The sequence below is a fragment of the Pituophis catenifer genome, unplaced genomic scaffold (genome assembly GCF_029215685.1).
Source record: "Pituophis catenifer annectens isolate HBS135680 unplaced genomic scaffold, rPitCat1.0.hap2 SCAF_4, whole genome shotgun sequence".
NCBI classification, from domain to species: domain Eukaryota; kingdom Metazoa; phylum Chordata; class Lepidosauria; order Squamata; family Colubridae; genus Pituophis; species Pituophis catenifer.
Genome location: NW_027256884.1, coordinates 131,920,511 through 131,931,186, shown reverse-complemented (window position 1 = coordinate 131,931,186; position 10,676 = coordinate 131,920,511). Strand labels below are relative to the sequence as shown.

The 10,676-nt window shown below is 56.1% G+C and overlaps 1 protein-coding gene across 1 annotated transcript; it reads left to right on the top strand.

Moving 5' to 3' along the window:
• The first annotated feature begins 593 nt into the window (after positions 1-593).
• On the top strand, positions 594-4,300 carry HPX (hemopexin). Its single transcript, XM_070943093.1, has 9 exons — positions 594-658; positions 894-970; positions 1,361-1,587; positions 1,751-1,904; positions 2,065-2,277; positions 2,496-2,612; positions 2,930-3,060; positions 3,300-3,444; positions 3,993-4,300. Exons 1-9 carry the CDS (start codon positions 594-596, stop codon positions 4,274-4,276), a joined length of 1,413 nt encoding a protein of 470 aa, XP_070799194.1. The 3' UTR covers positions 4,277-4,300.
• The last annotated feature ends 6,376 nt before the right edge of the window (positions 4,301-10,676 follow it).

Below are 10,676 nucleotides of genomic sequence, written 5' to 3'. Positions count from 1 at the left end.
TTTAAATAGGATTTTTTTGATTTTTATCGAATTTATATTAATAAAAAACTTTTGGGGTAAAAATCTATCGTAAGATAGTTTTCTATTTAAGATACATAAATAATTTCGTTTATTCAGCATGAAATGGAGCTTAGTTATGTAGCATGAGGCTGTATATTCTGCCACACTGGGACTATCGGTGAGTCAACAGTGGGTCAAAGGAGTAGCAGAGATGACAGTTGCTCTTTAAAAATTATGATTTAAATCGAGTTGATTTAAATCAAGCCTTTTTATTAGTGATTTAAATTGTGATTTAAATTGTGATTTAAATCAACTCGATTTAAATCAAATCCACCCTGCCTAAAACCATTGAAAATATGTGTTTTCCGATGGTCTTAGGCGACCCCTGTGAAAGGGTCATTCGACCCCCAAAGGGGTCCCGACCCACAGGTTGAGAACCACTGCTCTAGGGAGTAGCAGCCATGACAGGGTGCAAGGGGTTAAAGGGGTGGCCCAGCTTAAGCAACGTGCTGGGTGCTTTCCCCAGTTGGGAAACATCCAGCTGCCCTGATATAAGAGGCCGGGCACCAGGGCTGGCCTGGCAGTGCAGCAACATGGGTGGCCTCTCTGCAGCTCTCTGCCTCAGCTGGGCCCTGGCGCTGGTGGGCACCCACCCCTTGTGAGTGGCTGTGGACCAGGAGGGCACGGGGGAGGGCATGGGGAGGACAAGCCCAGTCCTTGGAAGAGGCTGGAGGCTGGGCTCTCTGCCTTGGTGCTCAGGGGGCCATCCATTTTCTCTGAATAGTGGGGGCCTTAAGACAGATCTAATTGGGGAACCCTTTTGGCCCTTTGATTGTGAGAGGGGATGCCCTGACAAGCCAAATGCTAACAGGAGGGGGGGATTTCTCTGGCAGGGGACACGGCGGCCATGGCAACAAGACAGTCGGCGCCTGGCACCACCTGGGCTCGGAGCCTCCAGCCAACAGCACTGGTAGGTGGGCTGCCCTCTGGGCAGAAGCAGAGCCTGCAAGCTGCTCTTTGCTGGGATCCCACCTGGGAAAGCCTGCTCGCCCCAAATCTCCCTCTCCTTCCCTGAGGGATAGGGGAAGGGCAGAATTTTTCCCTGGGAAGCCCACTGCACCCACCCTGAAGTTTTCAACCAGGAGAGCACTAAGGAATGGCCAGAAGAACTGGGGCTGGGAGGAGGGAGCTTCGGTCCCTCTGACTTTCACCCTCAGCCAGAGAAGTCTCCTGGGGGGGGGGGGGCGCTGCTGTGGAAATGATCCTCCTCAGCAGAACAGGTTGGGAGGGGCTCCTGCTGAGGGGACCATCACTGCAGGGTGGGTGTGTCACTGACTGCTACCTCCACTCTTCCGTCCAGAGTTAATACAGCGCTGTGCGGATGAGGAGGGCTTTGACGCCGTCACGCTGGATGAGATGGGCACCATGGTCTTCTTCAAAGGCTCTTCAGTCTGGAAGGGCTTCACGGGTGCTGCGGAGCCCATAGAGGACTCCTGGCCTGAGATCCAAGGCCCTGTCGACGCAGCCCTGCGGATCCACTACCATGACCATCCAGACGGCCTTCACGACAATGTTTTGCTCTTCCAGGTGCTGCCGACTCGCAGGCGAGCTTTGGAGGGGCAGCTGGGGCAGCCAGGGAGGGAAGGCTGTGACAGGGAGGGGTTGGCTGGCTCGGGCAGAGGTGCGTCCAGGGGCACGGATGGGCGGTTGAGGAGGCTGTGCAAAATGGCAGTCTTGCATCCCCTCGCAGGGCAAGAGGGTCTGGATGTACCATGAAGGGAGGCTGAGACTTGGCTACCCCAAGCTGATTGAGCAGGAGTTCCCGGGCATCCCAGCCGACCTCGACGCAGCTGTGGAATGCCATCCAAAGGAATGCCCGTCTGAGACCATCGTCTTCTTCAAGGGTAAGAAAGGCTCCCTCGCTCGAGGGTCCAAGGCAGGTCTCTGTGCCTTGCCCGGTGGAGGAAGCCGTTTGCTCCTTTGCTCTGGTGGCTGCTGCAGCCCTTCTCCTGGGCTCCCATCCCGGCCTCCTCCTGCACTGACCCACCCACCATTTGCCTGCAGGCCCAAAGGCATTTACCTATGACCTGCGTACAAAGGCAGTGAAGCCACGTGCCTGGCCAGCAGTCTCCAACTGCACCGCGGCTGTGCGCTGGCTGGAGCGCTACTACTGCTTCCAAGGCATCCGCTTCCTGCGCTTTGATCCACTGCGGGGTGATGTGCCACCCCACTACCCGCGGGATGCCCGGGACTACTTCATGCGCTGCCCTGGCAGAGGTAGGTCACCTTGTGGCTGCTGGGAAAGACGCAGCTGAGCCCAGGACAGGCGGCTGGCCTGCAAGAGAGGGACGCAGGAAAACTTTGGTGCCAGGGAGGGCAAAGTCGTGGGGCTCAGCCCTGGTCCCTGAAGGAGGCGGGTGGGGGGGTTGTTGCTCTTCCTGGCTAGGAACCAAGTGGTGGCCTCTGCCTCACTGCCTTCCCCTGCACCCCGACAGGCCACGGGAGGGAGTCCCGGAGGAACGCCACGCTCTGGGGCATCCTCGACGCCTGCAGTGGGCGTCCTTTCCCGGCCTTCTCCTCTGACGATCCTGGTCGCATCTATGCCTTTCGTGGTAAGCAAGCAGGCCAGGGTGGTGGTGGTGGCGGCAGGCAGGGGAAATGTTGTGTGCTGCAAAGGGCAGCTCAGCCAGGGAGTGTAGTGGAGGAGGTGGGTGAATTTGGACTATGGCCCTGAGTTACCTCTAAGCTAAACTGGCTGGGAGTTAAGGGCGCCCCACTGGTCCAGGTGCTGTGTGGTCCGGCCAGAGGGCATGAGGTGGCGTATCTCTGCTTCCAGGGGAGGGTTGGGCTGGGGTGCCTCGTCCTGGGAGCACCTCAGCTGAGGGCTGGTGGGGCCTCCAACTGCTGTCGGCTCTCCTCCTGCACTCAGGCGGTCACTACTTCCGGGTGGACTCTGTGCGAGATGGGCTGCATGCTTGGCTTTTGAACCACACCTGGCCAGGGCTGGAGGGGGTGGTGGACGCTGCCTTCAGCTGGGCAGACAAGCTCTACTTCATCCAGGTGAGCTACCGAGGGAGGCTGGGCTTTGGCATCCTTCAAGAGATCCGGGGCTCTGCCCCATCGCAGGGTGCTCCCTTTGGGGTGGATAAGCAAGCGGTGGGTCACCACCAGAGCCACAGAACAAACCGAAACATGGAGCAGCAAGCAGAGCATCCTGGGGATGTCAGTTTCGGAGGTCAACTGGGATGGGGGGGCATCTGAGGCTCAGCGACTGACCTTTCTCTCCCCCCTCCCTGCAGGACTCCCAGGTTACCATCTATAGATCTGAGCATGGCTACAGCCGGGTGGAGGGCTATCCCCGGCCCCTCATGGAGGAGCTGGGTGTGTCCCAAGCAGACGCTGCCTTCACTTGCCCTCACTCCTCAGTGCTCTACATCATCCAAGGTGTGCAACCAAGAGGGGGTGGATGGTCACTTTTCTTGGTAAGGGGGCTCAGAGGGCAACCCCTCCCAGGGACATGCCTTCTTGCTCTAGCTAGGCCCTGATGCCACTTAAATTCCAAAGCAATCTGAGATTTGTGTTGCAAGTGGCTTAGACCCCTGATGGGCTAGAGAAGGAACACAAAACACAAACACAAAAACAACCTTAACTCTAGTCCTAACCCAAAAGGCAGGTGAAGAGGCCCCCGCTGCCAGGTATTGATCTGAAACTGTTCCCTTCACTCGGGAAACACCTGGCAGTAACAGGGAGGTGCAAGCCCTGGAAATCACTCTTGGGGCTGAGCCAGATCCCATCCATATTTTAGATGGGTATGTGCATTCAAGGAAGTTGTGCAGAGAGGAAACAGATGAGTGAAGGCGGCTTTGGAGACATGGAAGGGGGGCATGAAAGTCAGGGGAAGACAAGAGGACCGTCTCTGTTGATGGCCAACCCCACCCAGCCTGGCATCCCAGATCAAGGCCCCCTCTGACCACATAACCCCTCCCTCCCAGGAAATCGCCTCCAACCGATTGACCTGCAGCAGAGTCCTCGTCGCCCAGGACCACCACGGCTCCTTCCCCATCCCCGCGTGGACAGCGCCATCTGCACCACCAAGGGGGTCTTCCTGTTCGTGGGGGCTGACTTCCACCAGTACCAGGACGTGGCCCAGCTCAGTGCTGCTACCGTCCCGGCGCCAGCCCAGAACACGGCAGCCGCCTTTTTCCGCTGCTCTCCCTCCGGGGCTCCCAAGCCTCCTCCCCGGGGAGGGCACCACCCTGGAGACAACCCTCAATAAACCTCGTCTCAGCCGTGGTGTCAATGCTGCTTCGTTTGTGTGTGTGTGTGTGTGACGGCCCCTCGGCAGGGATCGCTGCAGACCAGCAGGAGTGGGGGAGGAGGGGGGGCTTGACCAAGATGGTGCCGAAGGCCGTCCCTCCCTCCCCTGGGCGCAGCTGTCATCGGCTCAGAGGGGACGGGGGCGCAGGAAGGGCAAAACGAGTCCGGTTCGGTAGAAGAGGCTTTTATTGCAGGCCGTTTAACTCGGCTGTTAGCCAGCCGGGGCCGCTTCGTGGGCTTAGGCGAAAATGCAGACGGTGCCCGAGGCCAGGCGGTGGTGGTACTCATGCAGGAGGCTGGCGGCCAGCGGGAAGCTGCTCTTCATTTCCAGCTTTCCTGGCACCACCAGGAGGGTGACGCCGGGCCCCAGCCCTTCGGCCAGCTTCTGCAGCATGCGGCGGGCCAGGTAGCCGCGGGCGCGGGCCGGCTCGGCCTCCAGACTGGCGTAGACCTCGGGTGGCGGGTTGGGCAGCTTCCACTCCAGCTCGCCGATCAGCTGGTTGGTGCGAGCCCTGTCCAGGGCGGAGGGGCTCTCCCGGTAGCAGGCCACCAGGCGGAGCCCCGCGGCGGCCCGCGCCGTCACGAAGCTGCCCTGGGCCAGCACCTCCCCACTGCCCGCCTCGCCCTCCGCCTCGCCCTCCGCCCGCCAGGCCATCACGGCCCAGCAGAGCCAGTCGTAGTTCTGCTCCAGCTGGCGCAGGAGCGAGGCGGCCAGCTGAGCCGGGTCGGGAGGCGCCGCCTGCTCGAGGGCGCGCTCCACGTCCTCCTGGGCCTGCTGGCGGAAGTAGCCCTTGCACTGGGCCAGCGCCTCCTTCATGAGCTTGTGCAGCGCAGCCACGCGCTGGTCCCAGACGCCCAGCAGCAGCGCCGGATCGCGCTTGGCCAGCCCCGCCTGGCACAGCAGGCACAGCAGCCCGGCGCCCAGCACGGCGTTCAGCTTCTGGCAGAAGAGCGCCATCTGCGGACGGCGCGGGCGGTGACGCTGCACGGCCTGCTCCAGCAGGGGGCGCTGCAGGGTGAGCACGGCGTTGCCCTGCAGGCGGCGCCACACGACCAGCAGGCGGCGCTCCAGCTGGTCCCGCACGCAGCCCTGAGCGAAGAGCTCGGTCTCCAGCGGCGCGGCGGAGGCCGCTGCCCGCACCGCCAGGCACAGCTGTCCGAAGGCGGCGGCCACGCAGTCCTCGCAGGCGTCCAGCCCGCCGTCTTCCAACAGCCCGGGGCCTGCCGCCAGCTCGCGCTCCAGCAGCTCCACCTCTCTGCGCACGAAAGCCAGCTCCTCGGCGGTGGCCGAGCCCTGCAGGTGGGACACGACCCCCAGGGCCAGCGAGCGCAGCGATTGCAGGAAGCCCACCGGCTCCAGGCACTGGGAGAAGAGCGCCATGCCGCGTCCTGCAAGGAGAGGCGGGAGGGCTGAGGGGGCTTGCGAGACGAGGGGTCGGAGCCTGGGACCCCCGCCACCTTCCCGAGGCAGCGTTGCTGACCCTCCAGCCAGGCAGCCAGTACTGCGGGTCTCGCTCCTTCCTGCCCGGCCTCGTGTGGGGAGGGTCTGAGTGGCCCACGGAGGGATTTTCCTGGCTTCTTTGGTTGACTGTGGAAGGCCTGGGCCAAGGGGCTTTGGAGGGGTCCGTGGTGGCAGAGTAACCCTAGACCGGCCCCTGGTCAGAAAGGAGCAGACCAGGTAGTGGATGAGACTAGTTGAAGTTCTGGGAAGTGCGTTAAGAAGTGACCGAATTCTTGGAGGTTTGGCCTCAGGGCCCCATGGGGGATAAGGTGGGGTGGGTGGCTGGGTGGAAAAGAGGCAGAAAGGGAAGAGGTAGGCAAGCCCCCTCCCCCCCCCCCTTCCTGCCTCGTGTGACATATCTCCCAAAAACGTTTAATTTTCTGCATTCAACCCGAAGGGAAGCCTCCCCAGGCTTAAATGGAAACAGGTGGCTAGTTATTACTTCATTGATGAGCCCTACCCCCCAAAGAGCACAAGCCACAGGCAAGTCTAGCTGAATTGAGCTCATTCTCTGGGTGATCCAGGCTGGTGATCCTCACAGCAACTCTGCCTTCTCCAGGGCCAGAGAAGAGGTTGGAGGGGCCCGTCTGGCCCAGGCTGTGGCTCTCTTGGGAAGCTGGGCAGGACTCATCCTCAGGACTCTCTGCCCTTGTGCTGCCCTCCAGTCGGCCGCAAGAGGAGGAGGAGGAGGAGGAGGAGGAGGAGGGGCCCGCCCTCCCAGCCTGTGCTGTGAGATCGCCAAGGGCATCGAGGGCCTGGCTCACCTCCTGAATCCTTGGCCAAGCGCTGCCAGGGGTCAGCCGGGCATGGGGGAAGAGGGGCAGGGCCGGTTCCCAGGGAAGGGGGAGTTCAAAACTTTGTCAAGGTGGCTGAGAAGAAACAGGGTTTTCACCTTGGTCAGCATGTCCGCCCACCAGCATGCAGTCCCATGGATAAATAGTCTGGCCTGGTGGGTCAAGATCTCATTGGGTAGGGGTGGGGGCAATGAACAGTTTGCTCATAACCCAAAGCCCTCTCCTTAAGGGCAAGGGAGCCAAATGTGGATCCCCCTGGGGCAGGGAGCCTCCCCTTTCTGACCTTCCCCCTCTCAGGTCTTTCCCTGGGATTCTGCCTGCCCAGTTCCCTGCTAATGGCCTCAGAGATGCCACAGCTGGGGCTTGGGCTGGGGGGGGGTGTCTGTCTTAGCCTTACCTGTCAGCCTGGCTCTTGCAAGCTTCCACCTGGACTGTGCACCTGCTGGTACCTGTTGCCTCCCTGATAAATCCCCAATTTATCTTGGCCCCGCCCACCTGAGCCACGTGCTCAGAGGTTTTGCCTTGGGCCTCCTGGACCCCCTCCAGATTCTCTGTGTGGGGCGGGTGGATAGGTGGTGTTCTGGAGAGAATGTGGAGGTGACTTTCATGCCTTCTCTTAGGGGTTTCCCACCTGGTTTTCTGCCTGTTGGTGGCTTTGCAGGAGCCGTCAGGTGGAGGCACCTTGAATCCCAACCCTTCAAACAGCCTGTGCTCGATGGGCCTCTGTCCCCTCTCTCTTCCTGGGAGGGAGGAGTCCTATTTATTTGGCTCTGTCTTGTCTCTTTTTAAGGCCCTCTCCCCATCCAAGGAAGGGGGGCCTGCATGCTCTAAAGCAGTGGTTCTCAACCTGTGGGTTGGGACCCCTTTGGGGGTCGAACGACCCTTTCACAGGGGTCGCCTAAGACCATCTGAAAACATTTTCAATGGTTTTAGGAATAATTTTATGGTTGGGGGTTATCACAACATGAGGAACTGTATTAAAGGGTCGCGGCATTAGGAAGGTTGAGAACCACTGCTCTAAAGGCTCCGGAGTTTGCCCTGCTTGGCTGGTCGGTGCCCAGCTGCTTTTGTCCATTTGGCCCTGTTGAAAGGAGATACCCGCCCTGCCTTGCAGCCTTGGCCCTGGCCCTGGCCTGAGCAGAGCCCCAGAGGCAGCCCCTCTGCTCTGGGACAGGTAGCGACTTCTATGCCCCCTCCTTGGAACCTTCAGGGCAGCCCCTGCTTCTCTTTCACTGGACTAGGAGACGCCCAGCCAGAAGAGCAAGGGTTAAACTGCGGGGGGGGGGTGTTTATTGGCAGGCATGGACTCTGGCACAGGAGCCCATGGATGCTGGAGGAGATTGGCAGCTGCACAAGACCTGAGCCCCTTTGCCAGTGCTGGGGAAAGAGGGCGCTGCTGCAGGCTGGGGGTGGGGACCCAGCTATGATCTGGGATGGCAGCCTTGTCTCCCTTCTAGTTCTCTCTTACACATGGCATCGTACTTACACAATCTTGGGGAAGAGGTGGTGCAAAGTGGTATAAGATGGGGGCTGTTGCATTGCTCCTCTTGCTGGTGCCCTGCCCCTGCCCGCCTGTTGAGCCTCTTCCTCGCTGCACTTGGGACCCAGGATGCTTTGATGCTTGCCCTCTTAACCCCTCAGAGCTTCAGAGCATCATAGCAGTCGTGGTTGCAAAGGACTCTGAGTGGCACCCACAGCCACCTCACGTTGACCCAGGATTTGGAGGCCTACCACCTGGGTTAGAGCCTGGCATGCAGACCTCCCAGATGTGTCATGCCTGAGCCCTCCTGCCCAGTCACAGCCTGGCGTCTGAGGCAGAAACCCCACTCTGCTGCTTCTCTTTTGTTTTCCCGTGAAGGACTAAATGAAGGACCAACTTCAGGCCTTTTTATAGATTTTTAATTCAAACATGGTCTTATTCTAAGTATATAAAACATTAACAGTGCTAATAATTTTATTGTTTTTTTCCCATCTTCTGCACAAACTCTTGCTCTTTTAATATTGTATTATTTAAAGTCCATCTAGCTCTTCTTTTTTGTCTTTTCCAAGTTATCATCACCGGGTTATGATCCGCCCATAAATTAGTTTTTATTTCCACATGTTCTATATTCAACAATTCCATTGTTGACCATATCATGTCTAACCTAGACCACGATAAATGTCTGTCTGAATAAAATGTATATTGTTTCTTTCCTTTATTTCTTTCTCTCCATATATCTTTCATATTCATTTCCTCCATCATCTTAAAAAAGGACTTTGGCAATATTTTCCTACTGTGCTTTGTTGCTTTATTCGTTTTGTAGTCCCAATTTTCCTCCACAATTCCATTAAAATCTCCCATCATGCATATGTTGTCATAATCCATTTCAGTTTCTTTATTGTGTAGTCTTCCATAAAAGTCACTTTGGTTTTCATTTGGAGCATAAATTGCTATTTTATTGTTTTATAATTTGCAATATTTCCTCAGCAACTAAACTCCTGCCTTTCTCTGTCGCACACATTTCTTCTCTCCTGCCAAGATGCCCATTTTAAGCCCTAGGTGGGCATTTTCAAAAGTTTCATTGTTTGCTCCATAGTAGTTGCTGTAGGCAGCCTACCTCCCCTTCACCAACGGTGCTCCTTTATTGGTATGTGGCCCCAGGGGAGCCCCCTGGCCTTGTGCAGTAGGCCTCTAGAGACCCTGGGTGATGGGTGGGTGGGCGGGCTGGCTGTCCATCATGTATAGCAGCAGCTAGAGTGGCACAGAACAGGTACCTTCATTGCCTGCAGGAACGAGTGCCACTCCTGTGTCCTTGCCCCAGTGCGACCAGGGACATAACTTGCTTTCCCAAACCTGGAAGGGGGGGGGGCGGCGACCTGAAGCCTTGAATGCATCAGGGTGAGTAATGTATATAGCACAAGCCACCCAACCAGGCAGAGGAAATAGATGGACCTTTTGCTATACGGTTAAATGAGGTGCTGCAAGAAACATGCCACTCCAGCAATGGGGGACTTTGTCCTGACATCAGCTGGGAAACAAACTCTGCAGCAAGTAGGAGACCAAACAGGCTCCTGACCTGCCTGGCTGACAACTCTTGTTACCCAAAAGGTAGAGAGAGGAACCAGGGAGTGAGCTACACTCAACTTAATTCTTACTAACAGAGATGAAATGATAGAAGAGGTGGAAGTCACAAGAACTTTGGGGGAGGGTGACCATGTATACTAGAATTCACCATAATACAGGCACAGGTAACAATGTCAGACTTTAGACATTAAGAGAGCTGACTGACTTCAACAAACTTAAGGGGGGAATAGAAAAGATTCCGTTGACAGAAATCCTAAAGGGTAAAACAATTCCAAGATGCTTGAGAAACTGAAAAATGAGAAATGAAGGCCCAAAAAAAGGACATCAGACAAGATGTCCTGCGCACGTTTCGTCGTGCTCTCAAAACTTTTTTATTTCAGCAGGCTGGCCTGGCCTAACTCTCCTCTTTTAAATTTTTAATTTGTTTGATTTTATAAATTGGGTGTTTTAATCTGTGTTTCGGCCAAAATATTTAATAATTTTAAGGGATTTTTAATATTTGTATTATCTGTATTTTATCTTGGCTGTTCACCGCCCTCCCTGAGTCCTCCGGGAGTAGGGCGATATAGAAATTTGATAAATAAATAAATAAATAAGATCAGAATGGTTGCATAAAGAGTGCTCTGACAAAATGAGGGATAAAAAGGACAAGTGTAAAAACTGGAATGAGGTGTCCATAACTAGAACAAAATATCAGCAGATAGCCCAAATCTACAAAGAGGGTTTCAGGAAAGCTAAAACACACAATGAGCTGAAACTTGCAACAAATGCCCAAAATAATGAAGTTTTTCCACATGTAAGGAATAAGAAGAAAATCAAGGAAATGGTTTGCTACTGGAGGAAGATGGCAAGAAGGTGACAAGCAGCAGGGAGAAAGCAGAACTGCTTAATTTCTTCTTTGAACCTGTTTTTACACAAAAGGAAAAAAATAGCCCAACCTACCAAAATTGTTGGAGACAAAACAGGAAAGCAGGTCAAAATAGGCAAAACGGTAAGAAAA

Excerpts from the sequence above, each read along its gene's own strand:
- HPX (XM_070943093.1), top strand. The coding sequence starts at position 594 with ATGGGTGGCCTCTCTGCAGCTCTCTGCCTCAGCTGGGCCCTGGCGCTG. Across the intron at positions 659-893 it reads CTGGTGGGCACCCACCCCTT|GGGACACGGCGGCCATGGCA; the intron begins GTGAGTGGCTGT and ends TTTCTCTGGCAG. Across the intron at positions 2,613-2,929 it reads TCGCATCTATGCCTTTCGTG|GCGGTCACTACTTCCGGGTG; the intron begins GTAAGCAAGCAG and ends TCCTGCACTCAG.